Here is a 17,340-nt window from a genome sequence, read left to right as displayed (position 1 = left end):
AGCCGGCCGTCCGTCGGGGAGGGAGGCGGGAGCGGCCGGGCGGGCCGACCAATCAAAGGAGCGCGACGGGGAGGGAGGGGGGGGGACCGGCGGCGCGGGCTTTTGACGTCACGCCCTCCGCGGCCGGGGGGGGGGAGGGGGAGCGGAAGTGGCGGGGCCGGCGCGGGTCAGTCGGGCCTTGGCGTCGCCACGTGGGCTGTGCTGAGCGCCCCCCGTGTGCTCAGCGCTGTGCTGAGCGCCGGGGACGGGGGAATCCACCCTCATCGGGGGAGGCCACCTGCTCGCCGCCCTGCCAGCAGCAGCTGCAGCAGCAGGGGGTTGGGTAAGCGCTTACTAGGTGCCCAGCACTGGTCTAAGCGCTGGGGCCATCATCTGATCCTAGTGATGGTGTCGGTGAAGCGCTTATTAGGTGCCCAGCACTGGTCTAAGCGCTGGGGCCATAATAATAATCCTAGTGATGGTGTTAGTTAAGCGCTTACTAGGTGCCAAGCGCTGGGGCGATAATTATAATCCTAGTGATGGTGTCGGTGAAGCGCCTATTAGGTGCCCAGCACTGGTCTAAGCGCTGGGGTGATAATGCTCATCGTAGTGATGGGGTCGGTGAAGCGCTTATTAGGTGCCCAGCACTGGTCTAAGCGCTGGGGCCATAATCTAATCCTAGTGACGGTGTGGGTTAAGCGCTTACTAGGTGCCCAGCACTGGTCTAAGCGCTGGGGCCATAATAATCTAGTGATGGTGTCGGTGAAGCGCCTATTAGGTGCCCAGCACTGGTCTAAGCGCTGGGGTGATAGTGCACATCGTAGTGATGGTGTCGGTGAAGCGCTTATTAGGTGCCCAGCACTGGTCTAAGCGCTGGGGCCATAATAATAATCCTAATGATGGTGCTGGTTAAGCGCTTACTAGGTGCCAAGCACTGGTCTAAGCGCTGGGGCCATAATAATCATAGTGATGGTGTCGGTGAAGCACTTATTAGGTGCCAAGCACTGGTCTAAGCGCCGGGGTGATGATGCTCATCGTAGTGATGGTGTCGGTGAAGCGCTTATTAGGTGCCCAACACTGGTCTAAGCGATGGGGCCATAATAATAATCGTAGTGATGGTGTCGGTGAAGCGCTTACTAGGTGCCCGGCACTGGTCTAAGCGCTGGGGCGATAATACTAATTCATTCAATAGTATTTATTGAGCGCTTACTATGTGCAGAGCACTGGACTGAGCGCCGGGGATGGACGATTCGATACTAAGCGTAATGATGGCGTTGGGGAAGCGCTGACTAGGTGCCCAGCGCTGGTCTAAGCGCCGGGGCGATGATACTAATCATAGTGATGGTGTCGGTTAAGCGCTTACTAGGTGCCCAGCGCTGGTCTAAGCGCCGGGGCGATAATGCACGTCGTAACGAGGGTGTCGGTTAAGCGCTGACTAGGTGCCAAGCACTGGTCTAAGCGCTGGGGGAGATACAAGGTGATCGGGGGGTCCCACGTGAGGCTCACAGTCTTTATTCCCCTCTCCCCACAGGAGACCTCGTCTTCGCCGCGCAGCCCTGGCGCCGTCGGTGACACAATAAGTAATGATGATGAGGATGGTGTGGGTTAAGCGCTTACCGTGTGCCAAGCGCTGTTCCGAGCGCCGGGGTGATCATACTGATCGTAACGATGGCACTGGTTAAGCGCTTACTGTGTGCTAAGCACCGTTCTAAGACCTGGGATGATGATAGTGATAGTATTCGTTAAGAGCTTACTCGGGGGCCAGCACCGTTCTAAGCGCCGGGGTGATAATCATCGTAATTTTGGCATTTAAGCGCTTACTATGTGCCCAGCACTGTTTTAAGCGCCGGGGTAGACCCAGGGTTATCCGGTGGTCCCAGGTGGGGCTCCCAGACGTCATCCCCGTTTTCCAGACGAGGTCGCCGAGGCCCAGAGAAGTGAAGCGAGTTGCCCAAGGTCACCCGGCAGACGAGGGGCGGAGCGGGGTCGCTCACCCGGCCGAGGAGGGGCCGAGCCGGGAGTCGAACCCTTGACCTCCGACTCCCGAGCCCGGGCCCCTTCCGCCGCGCCGCTCCCCCGAGCGTCGGGGCGATAGTCGCGGCGGCGTCCGTTGAGCGCTCTCAACGGGGGAGAGACGGCAAGAGGGGTCGGACGCGGCCCCCGTCCCGCGGGGCGGGGCGGGAGGGGAGCGGGTCCGTCGTCCCCGGTCCCGGCTGACCCTCGGCGACCCCTCTCGCCCTCAGCCCGGCGGAGGCGGGCGGCCCCGGGCCCGCCATGACGGACCCGGACGTGCTGACGGAGGTGCCGGCCGCCCTGAAGCGCCTGGCCAAGTACGTGGTGCGCGGCTTCTACGGGCTGGAGCACGCGCTGGCCCTGGACATCCTCATCCGCAACCCGTGCGTCAAGGAGGAGGACATGCTGGAGCTGCTCAAGTTCGACCGGAAGCAGCTGCGCGCCGTCCTCAACACCCTCAAGGGGGACAAGTTCATCAAGTGCCGCATGCGGGTGGAGACGGCCGCCGACGGCAAGACCACCCGCCACAACTACTATTTCATCAACTACCGCCTCCTGGTCAACGTGGTCAAGTACAAGCTGGACCACATGCGGCGGCGGATCGAGACGGACGAGAGGGACTCCACCAACCGCGCCTCCTTCAAGTGCCCCGTCTGCTTCAGCACCTTCACCGACCTGGAGGCCAATCAGCTCTTCGACCCCATGACAGGTGAGGCCCCCCCCGCCGATCACGGCGCCGGGCGGGATGCCGCCGCCGGGCCGTCCTCCGAGCGCCGGGGCGGCCGCGAGGCCGGCGGGGCGGCCGCCGTCGCCGTCCCCGTCCCACCGGCGAGGCCCAGAGGAGTCGCCGCCCGCCCGAGGTCACGCGGCGCCGGGCCGGGCCTCGGAGCCCGGGAGAGCCGCCGTCCTATTGCCGTGTCGCTCCCGGGCGCCTAGTGACGATAACGTTGGTATCCGTTAAGCGCCTGCTGTGTGCCGAGCGCTGTTCCGAGCGCTGGGGGAGACAGAGGGTCATCGTTCGTTCGTTCGGTAGTATTTATTGAGCGCTCACTCTGTGCAGAGCGCCGTACCAGGCGCTTGGAACGGACAAGTCGGCAAAAGAGAGAGACGGTCCCTGCCCTTTGACGGGCGCACGGTCTGATCGGGGGAGACGGACGGACGAGAACAAGGGTCGTCCCGCCTGAGGCTCCCGGTTAATCCCCATTTTCCAGATGAGGTAACTGAGGCCCAGCGAAGTGACTCGCCCCCGGTCACACAGCTGACAGGTGGCAGAACCGGGAGTCGAACCCATGACCTCTAGCTCTTTCCACTGCGCCGCGCTGCCTCCCCCGTACAGGGCCCCGCAGACGATAAGCGCCCAGGAAGTAGGACCGACTGGGTCCGGGGGACGTGGGCGCTAATCGCGGCTCTTCCGCCGGGTGACCTCGGGAGCCTCCCGGGCCTCAGTTTCCTCATCTGGAAGATGGGGATTTGAGGCAGCGAGCCGGGGGGGGGGGCGGGGGCGGGACGGGGAGCGTGTCCGGCCTCATCGGCTCGTATAATGTTGGTACTCGTTAAGCGCTGACTGCGTGCGGAGCACCGTGCTGAGCGCTGGGGGAGAGACAGGGCGATACAGCGTATCCGCCCCGGCGCTCGGTACGGGGGAGCGCTCGACGGATACCGTTAAAAAATAATGACAATCGGGACCGGCTTCGGCGGGCTTTGGTTTCCTTCAGTCAGCCCGTCAACGGCGTTGACTGAGCGTCTCGCCGCGGGCAGGGTACTGAAGGCCGGGTAGAGCCCTCCCCTCGAGGGGCCGGTCGTCTACCGTGCCCAGGGTAATTTGCCGGTGGTATTTATTGAGCGCTTGCGCGCGGAGCGCTGCACTGAGCGTTTGGGAGAGTACAGAGGAACGGAGCGATGCGCTTGGGGCAGTCCGACGGAGTGAGTAGACGCCGGAGCTGCCCTCAAGGAGCCGACGGTCCGCTGTACCGAGCGCCCGGGAGGGGGTGTAGAACCGGTACGCTCTGGGGCAGGAGACCTCAGGTCTCCTCGTAACGGTCGTGATCAAAACAGTCATAATCCAATCGTGATAATTCGAGTATCTGTATCGAGGGGCAGCGTGGCCTAGCGGGTAGAGCCCGGGTGCCCGTCCCGGCTCCTCCCCTTGCCCGCCACGTGACCCCGGGCGGGTCAACGTCGCTTCTCGGGGCCTCGGTTCCTTCATCCCTATAATGGGGATTGAGACCGTGAGGCCCGTGGGGGACGGGGACCGGGTCCCAGCGGATTAGCTTCCGTCTCCCCCGGCGCTCGGTACAGTGCCCGCCGCGTAGGACGTCGTAAAAGAAAAACCAAAGCCGGAATATAAAGACCTTCTCCGTCTCTCCTCCCCCATCGCCCCCGGCCGGGGGCCGACCGGAAACCCCGTCCTCGCTGGGCCCGGGCCGTCTCCCCGGGGCCGGACGCGGTGATGAGAGATCTCCGTCTCCTCCGAAATCTCATTAGCGCGGCCTGGAATTAGCGGATCGGGAGCGGGGCCGCCGGCGGCTGCTCCCGCCGGGCGACCTCCAGGGTCGGGAGGAGCCGAGCCGGGCTCCCTCCCGTCGTCGGAAGGACGACGGCCGCCTGGGGCGATGGGGAAAGAGGGGCTCCCTCCCCCCACCCCCCGGCAGCGAGCGCTCGTCTTTTTCGCTTTTTAACGGGATCGGGTAAGCGCTTGCTCTGCGCCGGGAGCCGTACTAAACGCCGGGGTAGATTCAAGCTCCGCGGCGGGGCCGCGGCCCGCGTCCCCGTTTTACAGACGAGGTCTCTGAGGCACGGAGCGGTCAGGTGACTCGCCCCGGCTCACCCGCGGCAGATGAGGGGCGGAGCCGGGATTAGAACCCGGATCCTTGTTCTGTCCCCTAGAATATGGCGTCGCCATCCCCCGCGGAGGGAAGGGGAAGCGTTGGGCTGCCGGGGAGACCCCCGAGGGCAACTACGGAGAGGCGGGCCCCAGTCCCCGCTCGAAATCCACGGCCCAGGCCAGTGAGGACCCCGGGATGAGGAGCCTTCTCTTGGGCCCCGACTCAATCCATCCGTCAGTGATACTTACCGAGCGTTACCCTGCGCGGAGCGCTGTACTGAGCTCTCCGGAGAGCAGAGTACGAGAGAGGTGGTAGACGTCATCCCCTCCCACGGAGGGCTCAGGAGAGGAGGAGGAGGAGACAGACGTTAAAGTGACGGAGGGCGAGTCCCCGTAATTAGTGAGTCACGTGGCCAAATGGAAGGAGTGACCCGGGGGGAATTGGTTAAGCGCTTACTACGTGCCGGGCACTGTACTGAGCGCCGGGATGGATGCAGGCGGATGAGGTCGGACCCAGTCCCCGTCCCATGTGGGGCTCACAGTCGCCGTCTCCATTTTCCAGACGAGGGAACTGAGAAACGGCGACCGGCCCCCCCGGCAGACAGGCGGCGGAGCCGGGATCGGGACCCGGGACCTTCCGACTCCCGGGCCCCGGCCGCCCCGCCGTGCCGCCCCCCCCCCGGCGCTTGGAAGGGGGCTCGACGCACAGAAGAAGCGGCGTCTTGAGGTTTTGGAGCCCGCGGGGCGGTCGCCCCCCCGGCCCCTCCCGGCTGCCGGGCGGCGTCGAGCGGAGATCCCAGGCTAGTCGTCTTTATGGGGAACGATCTCTCCGTAGCTACGAGGGAGGCTTTCGTAAAGCCCAAAGATGCCCCGCTGCAGCTCCTCTCGGGGCGCGTGTGCGAGCGAGCGTGTGGGCGGGCCGGCGTGGGCGGCCCCAGGCCCCTTTTAGGTCTGTCAGCCGGCTTTTGACGGGCGGGCGGGCGGGCGGGCGATCTCCCGGGATACCCGGTCCCACTCATGTTTCGCAACCGGGAATCTTTCGCTCCCCGGAAGGCCGAGATGAGTCCGCGTCGGGGCAGCCGGGGACGCGGCTCCCGTGCGCCGAGCGGCCCGGCCGTGCGCGGTCCCCGTCCCGCGTGGGGCTCGCGGTCTCGATCCCCGTTTTGCAGAGGAGGGGAGTGAGGCCCAGGGAGGGTCGCGCGGCAGACGAGTGGGCGAGCCGGGATTAGAACCCGTGACCTCCTGACTCCCGGGCCCGGGCCCCGTCCGGGGCTAGGTCTTAGCGGTCACGTAAGACGACCGGGCCGGGCACGGTCCGCGTCCCGCGTGGGGCTGACGGTCTTCATCCACGCTTGACACGTGAGGCGACCGAGGCACGGAAGTGAAGTGACTTGCCCGCGGGCACGGAGCCAGGCGCGGCACGGTCTGGTGGATAGAATAGGGGCTCGGGAGACGGAAGGACCCGGGTTCTAATGGCGGCACGGCCTCTTGCCCGCCGCGGGACGTGGGCAGGTCACCCTGCTTCTCCGTGCCTCCGTTACCGCATCCGTAAAATGGGGATCGAGACCGCGTTGCCCCCGTGGACGTGAATCGCGTCCAGTCCTGTCGCTACCCCAGCGGTCCTTCCGCCGCCTGCGCTTAAACAGATACCAGGAAGAGCGACCGCCGGATTAGAACCCAGGTCGGTCCGACTCCCGGGCCCGCGCTCTTTCCGTCGGGCCGTGCGGCCTCTCCGTCGGAGGTGTCCGTCGAGGCCTTACCGTGCGCAGGGCGCCGGGCGCTTGGCAGCGGGCAGTTCAGCGGAGTCGGCAGACACGTTGCCCGCCCGACGGTTATTTTAAGAAAGGGAGGAGGCAGGAGGCCCGGATCCGGTTCGGAAAAGATTTGCCTTTCGGAAGGGGCCGGCCGACGGTTCGGAGAGGTTCGGGGGGGGGGGGGTGTTCTGTCTTTTAAAGCAGATTGAAATCCAAGGATTCAGCCGGGGCCTTTCCTCCTAAGGATTCAAAGTGCTTTCCCCGTGCCTCACTTGTCTGTTCGTATTCTCTCTGGCCAGGGCGGTAAAACAGATAGCCGATTGCTCGGAAACCCGGTCGTCCCCGGATCTCGGGCGGCCCCGACCCCGCTGTCGCCCTTCCCAGATCTGACGCTTCTGAATGTAAATGTCGTTCCGCCTGTAGGTCACCCTGATCTCATTTCCTCTCTGCGAGTCGGCTCCGCTTTCGGTAATTTCGATTCCGTACCCGACGTGCCGCCGGTCGGGCCGCCACCTGTGTCCGTAAAGGGCCCGGTCGCTCCTTAAGGTCAGTCCCCCCGACCCCTCGCCCCGAGAAGGCAGGGAGAGGGGTGGGGGGGGTCCTCTGATCCCCTTCTAGCTGGAGCCTCCGGGGAGAGGAGCGTCCACCCCGGTGCCCGTGAGGTGGACGGGCCTAACGGGAACGTGGGAAACCGGCCGGCCGAAGAAGGAGCCGCCGGGACCGCCTCGGCGGGGTCCCGCGAGGGGAACGGTCGTGGGCCCCCTTCAGCCGAGGGCTCGACGCGCCCCGCGTCCCGGCGGGAGCACGACGGGCGGGACGGTGACGATAACACCGCCTTGAATTCCACCCCCTCGAGGGAGCTGGAGGACGGATGGATTTTTTTGGCTAAAATTCATCCGTTTCGGGGCTGCGTTTCCTCCTCGCCCAAACGCCACCGAACGCCGACCGCTCTTCGGGTTTCCCGGGTGCGAGAAGCGAACGGTTCCCAGGTCCCTCGCTGGGCCGGTGGGCGGGGAGGGACGCGGCCGCGCCCGGTCGGCGCGGGTGGGCGCGGTCGGGGCCGTGAGGTGGGCTGGGTGGCAGCCACGGGGAGGACCGACAGACCACCCTCCTCCGCCTGCGGATCCTCAGAGGCCGAAGGTCGGGGGACCCCGCGCCTAGAGGAGCTCAGAGGCACTTGACCCGCCCCGACCCCATCCCCGCTTTCATCCGGCCGCTTCCCGGGAGATGACGGTCGTCTCCCGGCCGCCCTCGCCCCCTCCCTCCCTGTTCCGCCCCCGCCCGAGTGGAGCGGATCGGAGAAGAAGCCACGCTCCCCTTCCCCGCTCCCTCCCGCCCCCGCGGGTCGGCTGGGTCCGTTTTCTAAATGAACCTAGACTGTAGTAAGCTCGTTACGGACAGGGTACGTGACTGCTAATTCTGTTGCGTTGGACTCGCCCAAGCGCTTAGCACAGCCGGATGAAGCCTCGGCAGTGGGCACCGTGGCTCGCTCCCCCCCCGCCCCCCCGCTCGGGGCTCGGGCGGCTGCCGGAGGCCGTGGCGATCGCCGAGTGCGACGGTGGGGTGGTTGTGGGCGGTGCGGAAGGGGAAACGGCGGGGGCCGGTTCGACCCGGGGGCCCTCACGCCGGCCCGCTCCGTAGCCCTCCGAGGACGGGAGCGACGTGGCGAAGCAGGACCCACCCGTGGGCCGACAGCACGGAGCGTCGACGCCGTAAGGAGCGCGTGGAGAGGATTCGGACGAGTTAGTGGACGCGGCCCCCGCCTGCCCGCGTGGCTGTCCTCCCGTCGAGGTGTCTCTTCGCCTGTCCTGATAATGTAATAATAATTATAGCGTTGGTTAAACGCTTCGTAAATACCCTTGATGGGTTGACCCCCACCCAGTGCCCGCCCGGAATCTCTGCCCTCCTCCTTGTCCTGGCCCTGCGCGTGTCCCGATCCTCGGATCCAGAAAGGGGGCACGGTTGGGCGTCGGCGGAGGAAGCGGAGGCGTTCCTTACTCGACAGCTCAGCCCGGGTCGCACCGGAAGGTAACGGATGGCCGGCCGCGCGGTTGTAAGGGCCTAGTTTATCGCCCGCTTTTTCTCGAGGAGCCCGAGGCACTTGAGAAGCCTCGTCCGTCTCTCTCCGCGAAGGAGAGCGGTGACGAACGGCCCCGTTTCCCCCGGCGGAAAAAAAGCCGCAGCGGGGCCCTCCGGGGGGGTCGTCTCCCCGGCCCCCCGAGCCTTCTTTGCGGCGGCCCGGCGGTCTGGTCTCTCCCCCTCCTGCTTCTCTCTCCCTCGGCTAGCACGTTTCTACTGGGGGGGGTTTGAGATGAGCGGATTAAGGAAGCCAACCGGAGATGATCCCCCCCCCCCCCGGCCCCGACTCCAGCAGGCGAAACCGGGGGTCTTGCGGAGAGCCGCCGTTTCCCGCCGTTAGCTGCCGGGGGGTCGGGGAGGAGGGGGCTCCCGCCGGGCTCCCGGAATTTGGCTCCGGCCGAGTCCCGGCCCTCTGAGCTTCGCGGCGGCCGACCCGGGGAGCCTTCGGAGTTCCCGTGGCTCGCTCGGGCCCCCGTCTCCCGTCGAAGCCCGCGGTTCCTCGCGGGGAGGAAATGGTAGCTTTTATTTTCAAATGCGGGCATCGCGGCGGCGTCAGGCTGCAGCAGTAAGAATGATGCACAGTGCTTACTGTGTGCCGGGCACTCTGCTAAGCGCCGGGGTTGGGTGCGAGCGAATCGGGTCGGACACGGTCCCTGCCCCGCCCGGAGCTCACCGTCGTAATCCCCGTGTCTCTGAGGCACAGAGAAGCGAAGCGACCTACCCGGGGTCACGGGGCAGACGAGCGGCGGGGCCGGGATCAGAACCCGGGACGTTCTGATCTGCGGCCCGCGCTCCGTCTACCGTGCCGGGCGACTTCTCGATGCCCCGGGCGGCACCCCGCCCCCGGCACACCCGCGATGGCGAGCTCCGTGTGGGGCGGGGGCCGCGTCGGAGCCCGGCGTCCGGCCCCGGGTTTGGCCCGACCCTCCGCGCCCCGTAGGCGCCTGGCACGGCCCGTCCGCCCGATCCCCTCCTCCCGGGAGCGACCGCGTGGTTTCGCCCGTCCCTACCCGTCCCCTCCGTCAGAGGTGGTGGAGGAGGAGGAGGAGGAGGAGGAGGAGGAGGAGGGAGCTACCGGGCCCCGGGAGGCTGGGAGAGCCGGCGGGAGGGGTGGAAAGGGCGAGGGAGGGTCGGGGGACGGTGGGGAGGCTCGAGAAGGAGGGTAGGCGGGCCAGACCGGGGTGTGCCCACGCCCGCCCGCTCCGCCCGCTGCCGTTGGGGTACTCGTTAGGCCCTTGCCGTGTACCAAGCGCCCGTGTTAAGAGCCGGGGTAGATATAAGGTTGTCGGGTCGGACCCGGCCCCAGTCCCGCGCGGGGCTCACAGTCCCGACCCCCAGGCGAGGTACCCGAGGCCCCGAGAAGTCGAGCGACCGCCCGAGGTCAGCCAGCGGACACGTGGATCGGAACCCCCGCCCTCCGACTCCCAGGCCCGGGCTCTCGGCTTCACCTCGCCTCCCGCGAGCCCCCGGGCCGCCGTGGGGCGGGGGGAGCGTCGCGGCCCCGGGGAGAGGGGTCGGGTTAAAACCGAGCGCGCCGGGGACGTTCCTGGGGCCGGGCGACGGGCCCGGTGACCCGCCCGGCCCGACCGTTGCGCGCAGGGACCTTCCGCTGCACGTTCTGCGAGACCGAGGTGGAGGAGGATGAGTCGGCCATGCCCAAGAAGGATGCCCGCACGCTGGTGGCCCGCTTCAACGAGCAGATCGAGCCCATCTACGTGCTGCTGCGGGAGACCGAGGACGTCAACCTGGCCTACGAGATCCTGGAGCCCGAGCCCGCCGAGATCCCGGCGCTCAAGCAGAGGTGGGTGGTGGGCCCGGCGGCGGGCACGGTGTCCGCTGAGCGCCGACCGGGGGTGGGGAGTGGCCGGGGAGAGTTCGGCCGAGTCGGCGACGTTTGCGGCCCCGTCTCTCTCTGCCCTCTTGGCGTCCCGCCCCTCCTCTTGGGCTCCGGGCCCCCCTCCTCTCTCCGAGACCGTCCCGTCCGTCCGTGTTTCTCCTCTCAGGGCCCTGCCCGGGGAGGGGGGCCCAGGTTCCAGCAGCGGTAAATCTCGCCGGTCCAGCTGCGAGGCGTCAGGGGCGGATGGCACAGCCCGTATTGTGCCACCCAGCCGCCATCTGCTCGCTCTCCCCTTCTGCCGGCCGTCTGGCTGGAATCTCTTCTCTCCTCTCCGCTCTCTCTCTCTCTCCCCGGAGCCTTCCGAATCCAGAGCTCCCCCCGCCGCCCCGCCCCCCCCCCCCCCAAACTTTACGTCTTCCAGATCCCCTTCGGAGACGTCACCCTCCTCCCGCCGCCACCGGCCCTTTCCTTTCTCTCTCCCGACCGGACACGTGTCTTTAAAAAAAAAAAAAAGGAATCCGCTCGCGGCCCAGAACCGGAACGAGAGATGATTTTCCTTACCCCTGGGAGAGCACGTTGCACCGCGAGAACGTGCGAACGGCTCTACGGCGGCCTTAAATAACGCAGGAGGCTGCCCGGTTGAATGATCGGCGGCGACGGTGAAGGAGCCGGGGGCGGCGGGAGGAGCCCGGAGCGGTCCCGCCGGGCGGGAAGAACGGGGTGCGGCTTGTAAACGTGCAGGAGCGGATGTGCGTCTTTCCAGCGGCCACCCGGGCGGAGCTCCCCCGGGACCCCCGTTATCTCCGAGGCCGGATGAATCACAAAGGCCCAGCGACTCGGGAGGCCGGGGCGGTCGACGGAGCGAAGCGCGGGGTCCGGTTCTCTCCCCGTTCAGATGGGCGGCCCGCGGGATCCGCGCCCTGGTCCGTTTTGGAGTCTGAGGCTCACTTGCTAGTCGGGCGATGGACAGAAACAATCGCCGCTGGTCCTTGGGCGGGTATCCGTTTAAACGGCCGGAAGGTCTGGTCTGCCGGTACGGGGGGCGGGGGCGTCTGTAAGGCACGGTGATGACTCGACGGCAGCTGTTTATTAAGGGCCCAGGTTGTTCCTCTTCTGGGTCCCCCCTTTTTTCCCTCTTTTTCCCCCCCCCCCCCCCGGTTCTGTTTTTGTAAAACCGATCGATCCCCTTTCCCCCCGCTGCATCAGCTCCTCCGCTTGGCGCCGCAGGCCGGGAGGAGACCCTTTTCCCAAGCCCCTTCCCCCTTCGCCGGGCAGTTCGTTCATTCGTTCGTTCACTAGTATTTATCGAGCGCTTCCTACGCGCAGAGCACCGGACTAGGCGCTTGGAACGGACGGTTCGGCAACAGGTAGAGACCGGCCCCCGCCCGGTGCCGGGCTCCCGGTCTAATTCTGCGGCCTCTCTGGGGGCCCGGGGGGGAAGGTGCGTCCTCAGCGGGGCCTGGCGGATAGAGCCCGGACCCGGGAGTCGGGAGGACTTGGGTTCGAATCCCAGCTCCCTGTCTCGGCTGCCGCGTGACCTCAGGCAAGTCACTTCTCCGGGCCTCGGGTACCTCGCCTGGAAAAAGGGGATTAAGAGCGTGAGCCCCACGTCGGACAGAGGCTGTGTCCGGCCTGATTTGCTTGCGTCCGCCTCGGCGCTTAGCGCGGGGCCTGGCGCGTGGTGAGTGCTTAACCGGTGCCATAGGAAGAAAGAGAGAGGAGCAGATCTTTATATTTAGTTGTGATTTATTTATATTAATGTCTGTCGCCCCCTCGACTGTGACTCTGGGCAGGGAATGCGTGTTTTCTCTTGTCCTCGCCCGAGCTTTCGGCACGGCTCACTCATTCAATTCAGGAGTATTTATCGAGCGCTTACTCTGTGCAGAGCACTGTACTAGGCGCTTGGAACGGACAGTTGGGCAACAGGTAGAGACGACCCCCGTCCGTCGCCGGGCTCCCGGTCTAATGGGGGGAGACGGTGCTCGGCACACAGAAAGGGCTCAGTGAACGCGACTGTCCGCGTTTATCCGACCCCCGTTGACGCCCGCGGTCCTTTCCTCCCCCCCCCCCCAGCAAGGAACGGGCGGCGGCGGCGGCGGGAGCCCCCAGCCTCGCCGGCGGGCCGCCCCGGGAGGCGTGGGCCACCAGGGGCCCGTCCTACGAGGACCTGTACACGCAGAAGGTGATCATCAGCATGGACGACCGGGAGGACGTCCACGCGCGGCGGCCGAGGGCAAGCCGCCCAGGGGAGAGGCCCGTCTGGCTGCGGGAAGAGCACCGTCCAGGGGGCCTACGACCACGAAGACGGGGCGGACGGTAAGGCCGGCGGGCCGGTGGCGGCCGGCGGCGGGTCTGCGCGGTTGGGACGCGTGCGCTTGCCGGGTGGTTGGTTTGCCGGTACCGTAGGGGAGCCGCGCGTCTCGGCGGAGAGAACCCGGGCCCGGGAGTCAGCGGGACCCGGGGCCTGATCCCGGCTCCGCCGCTCGTCGGCTGGGCGGCCTCGGGCCGGTCGCTTCACTTCTCCGTGCCCCGGCGCCCTCATCTGCCAGATGGGGTTTAAGACGGCGGGCCGGGATTGGGTCCAAGCTGACGGATTGGTATCTGCCCCGACGCTCGCAAAGGTGCTGGGCACATGGCGGGCGCTTAATGAGTACCAAAATAACGGTAACAGTGAGCGGGGGATGTTGAAGGCATAATGGTGGGTGGTGTAGGTGATGGCACGTGTCCTGTGTGTGGCGTGTGTGCATGCGTGTGCGGGGGGGGGGGTGTACGCGTGGCTGGTTGGGGGCGGCGCGCGCTCTGCTTCTCCAGCGCTCGATCCCAGGTTTGGGCTCAACCCACGACGCGGTGTCCGGGCCGGAGAAGCCGACCGCGGCCGGGGCCCCCCGGCGCCGTCTCCCCGACTTGCGTCGCTTCCCCTTCCCCCGGCGGCCGCCGGGAGAGACTCGAGCCGCGGCCGGTGGAGGTCGACGCCCCGCTGGCTCGGACGCGAGGGGGACGGAGCCGGGGGTCCGCCTGCGGTCCGGGAGGGCGGGACCCTCGAGGGCGGAGGCGGCCGCGGGCCCGGTCGGGGGCCGGCGCCAGGAGAGCGGGGTTAGGGCGGTCCCCGGGGGAGCGGGGCCGCGGCGCCGAGCCGTCCGTCGGGCTCGGCCGTATTCACGAAGCGCTCACCGCGGGCGGAGCGCCGTGGCGGGCGCTTGACCGGGCCGTCGGCCGTCCCGCAGGGGCCCTGGGCGTCGCCGGCTTCCAGGATCGGGCGGAGGGCCGGGGGGCGCCGGACGACAACGAGGAGGTCATGCGGGCGCTGCTCATCCACGAGAAGAAGACGCCCTCGGCCGCGGCGGGCTCGGCGGGCGCCGCGGCCCCCCGGGGCCCCGGCCGCGGCAGCGACTCGGACAGCGAGACCAGCGAGTCGGACGAGGAGTCGCCGCCGCCGCGGCCGGCCGCCTTCCCCGCCGCGCTGCCGGGCCGGGACGGGGACGGGGACGAGGACGAGTTCGAGGAGGTGGCGGACGACCCCGTGGTCACGGTGGCCGGCCGGCCCTTCTCCTACGGCGAGGTGAGCCAGCAGCCGGAGCTGGTGGCCCAGATGACCCCCGAGGAGAAGGAGGCCTACATCACCATGGGGCAGCGGATGTTCGAGGACATGTACGAGTGAGCCGCCCCCGCCGGTCCTCCGGCGACGGGGTCCGGACCCTCGGGGCCGTCCGTCCGGGGCCCGCGGCGGCCGGGACGGCCGGACGCCGGGAGAGGCCGACGGGGGGAGGTGCCGGGGCGGGGGGGGGGATCCGCTCAGGGCCCCCCCCCCCCCCTTCCCCGTCGGTTTCCGGAGCCCCCCGGCGGCCCCCCGGCCCGCGCGTGGACGGTCGGGCCGGCGCCGGCCCCCTCGCCCCCGGTTCCGCGGCTCCTCCGCCCGTTCCTCCCGGTGCGGCGGAGGCCGGGCCCCACCCCCGGCGTCTTCCGTTGGTTCCGGAAGGATCGTTCCCAATCCGGAGCGTCCGGACTCCGGTGCCAGGGGAGACGATGCCCGCGGGGGCGGCCGGGGCCGGGGCGAGCCGCCTGGGACCGGCCGGGGGCCGGGAACGCGGCCCCTCCGCCACGCTCGGGGCGGATTTCAGCATCTCCGTACCCCGACCCTTTTTGTAAGAATAAACCGTCTCCAACCCTTTCCGTCGAAGGTCTCTCCGTCACGTTCGGATCGATTTAACGGTCGAGGCTGGCGCCCTGCTTAGGCGCAGGGGAAGCGGTCGGCGATAATTGCCTTTGAACCTCACCCGTACCGGGAAGCCTCCCCCGGTTAAATCCCGGCACCCCGCGTCCCGTCTCCGATCCAGCCGGCGTCCCGGAGCTTCTGCATTTACCGTGCAGTAGGTCATTTCCGTATAATAGTACCGATGACGGAAATCGTTAAGCGCTTACTAGGTGCCAAGCACCGTTCTAATCGCTGGGGTAGACGGGAGGTTATCGGGGCGTCCCGCGCGGGGCTCACGGTCTCAATCCCCATTTCGCAGACGAGGTCACGGTTAAGCTCGTCGAGGGGAGGGAACGGGGGGGGGGGGTCTCCCGAGGGCCGACGGCGTCGCCCCGCTCTCGTTTTCGTATCCGTTGAGCGCTTACTCTCCGCGGGGCGCCGAACCGGGCGCCGCCGCCCTCGAGCGCCGGATCGCCGGGCTCTTCTCCGCTCGCGGGGAGGCGGCGTTTCCGGAGGGACCCTCGGGAGGGCCGCCTCCCCGGCCCCGCTTCTCTCCTGGGTTCCGGAAACGGACGGGGTCGGGGGGTCCGGGGTTGCTTGGGCAGACCTAGGGGCGCACCCGGGGACGCGGAGGGAAAGCCCCAGCCCAAGCGGGACGTCCTTGGGGACGCGCCGGCGGAAGGGCGGGGAGGGTCGAGTTCGAATCCGGGGAGGAGGGGCCGGCCGGGGCCCGGCTAGGCAGGAAACTTAGGTCGGCTCTCCGCGGGGGAAGGGCCGGCGTCGGGGGTCCCGCTCGGGATGATCCGTCTGAACCGCCTTAGTTCGGTGGGAACGGTTCCGCCCGTGCCCGATTCCTCTCTCCCATTCAGGCGGTCGTATTTAACGAGCGCTCACTGTGTGCGAAGCACTGTCCCGAGCGCTCGGGAGAGGACAGCGTGATATCAGACACATTCCTTGCCCGCCACGAGCCCGGGCCCGCCTGAGTCCCGTCGGTATGAAGTTGGTTTGGTCCCCTAGACCGTAAGCCCGAAGTGGACGGGGAGTGTGTCTGTTGTATTATTGTCCTCTCCCAAGCGCTTAATAGAGTGCTCTGCGCATAAGCGCTCAGTAATAATAATAATAATAATGATAACGTTGGTGTTTGTTAAGCGCTTACTATGTGCGGAGCACCGTTCCAAGAGCTGGGGTAGACACGGGAATCAGGCGGTCCCACGTGGGGCTCGCAGTCTTGGTCCCCATTTTACGGATGAGGGAACTGAGGCGCAGAGAAGTGAAGTGACTCGCCCATGGCTGACAAGTGGCCGAGGCGGGATTCGAACCCATGCCCCCCCCCCCCCCGACTCCAAAGCCCGGGCTCTTTCCACCGAGCCACGCCGCTTCTCTATAAAATACCAGCTCAGTCAGTAGGTTACCACTGACCGGAACGGCAACGGGACGAGTCGGGAACCGGGCGGATTCCGTTCGATTTAAACCCCCTCCGGGGCAGGGACGCTTCGTCGGATGGGACGGGATCGTCCGCCCGAGCGCTCCGGACGGCGCCCTGGCCACGGGAGGCGACGGGGCCCGGGGAGGGGAGCGCGGGCCCCGGGCCGCGGAGGACCTGGGTTCCGACGCCGGCCCCTCCGCTCGTCTGCTGTGCGATCGCGGGCCGGTCACTTCCCTGTGCCTCCGTGGCCTCATCCGTAAAAGGGGGACTTTTAAGAGCGGGAGCCCCACGGTCGGCTACGGGGCCTGGCTCTTAGCGCTCAGCGAATACCGTAAAAAAACCAAACGAACGGACTCGCGCGTGATGAATGTAATCGATCGTTGTCCCTGTTTCGCCCCCGGCCCGTGGAGTGACAGGCCGCCCCCCGGTTCCCGGGAATATTGCCCCCTCCCAAGTGCTTAGTACAGTGCTCCGCACGCCGCGCTCAATAGATAATACGGAAGCAGAGCGGCTCAGTGGAAAGAGCCCGGGCTTGGGAGTCCGAGGGCATGGGTTCGAATCCCAGCTCTGCCCCTCGTCAGCCGCGTGACCGTGGGCGAGTCACTTCTCCGGACCTCAGTTCCCTCGTCCGGACAATGGGGATGAAGACTGGTGAGCCTCACGGGGGACGACCCGATGACCCTGTCTCTCCCCCGGCGCTCAGAACGGTGCTCGGCACCTAGTAAGCGCTCGACAGATACCAGCGTCGTCGTCATCACGTCATCGGATGAAGGAACGCAGAATCGGCCCGCAGAGGCCTTCTGACTGGAGACCGTTTCTGGGGGGGGGGCGAAAGTCAAATGTAGAGGCCTGGCGGGGGGGGGGGGGGTCGGTCTGTTCCGCGACCCAGCGGGTAGAGCCCGGCCCTGGGGGTCAGAAGGTTCTGAGTTCTAGTCCCGGTTCCGCCACTTGTCCGCTGTGTGACTTTGGCCAAGTCACTGAACCCCTCCGCGCCTCGGTCACCTCGTCTGGAAAACGGGGATCGAGACGCCGAGCCCCCGCGGGCTCCCGACCGCCGACTAGGTTGCGTCGACCGGAACGGGGCCCGGCACGTAGGCGCTTCACCGACAGCGCGCTGGTTACCATTGCTGTTATCGTCCCCTCGGCGGCCGGGCGGGAGCCGGCCCCGACGTCTCTGGAAGAGAAGGGGAGCTCGGGCCGGCGGCGGCGTGGTCCGGCCATCCGCCTAGACCGGAT

General features: G+C 67.3%; 1 protein-coding gene across 1 annotated transcript; it reads left to right on the top strand.

Moving 5' to 3' along the window:
• Positions 1 to 157: 157 nt before the first annotated feature.
• On the top strand, positions 158 to 14,233 carry LOC114817469 (general transcription factor IIE subunit 1-like). The gene is given in 7 exon segments (XM_029081419.2): positions 158 to 322; positions 1,511 to 1,559; positions 2,223 to 2,701; positions 10,249 to 10,450; positions 12,560 to 12,758; positions 12,760 to 12,802; positions 13,711 to 14,233. Coding segments are annotated over 5 exon segments (1,326 nt in total). The 5' UTR covers positions 158 to 322; positions 1,511 to 1,559; positions 2,223 to 2,253; the 3' UTR covers positions 14,145 to 14,233.
• The last annotated feature ends 3,107 nt before the right edge of the window (positions 14,234 to 17,340 follow it).

The sequence above is a fragment of the Ornithorhynchus anatinus genome, chromosome 16 (genome assembly GCF_004115215.2).
Source record: "Ornithorhynchus anatinus isolate Pmale09 chromosome 16, mOrnAna1.pri.v4, whole genome shotgun sequence".
In the NCBI taxonomy this organism is placed as follows: Eukaryota; Metazoa; Chordata; class Mammalia; order Monotremata; family Ornithorhynchidae; genus Ornithorhynchus; species Ornithorhynchus anatinus.
The sequence above is the reverse complement of the archived record's forward strand: the minus strand, read 5'-3'. Positions and strand labels throughout refer to the sequence as shown.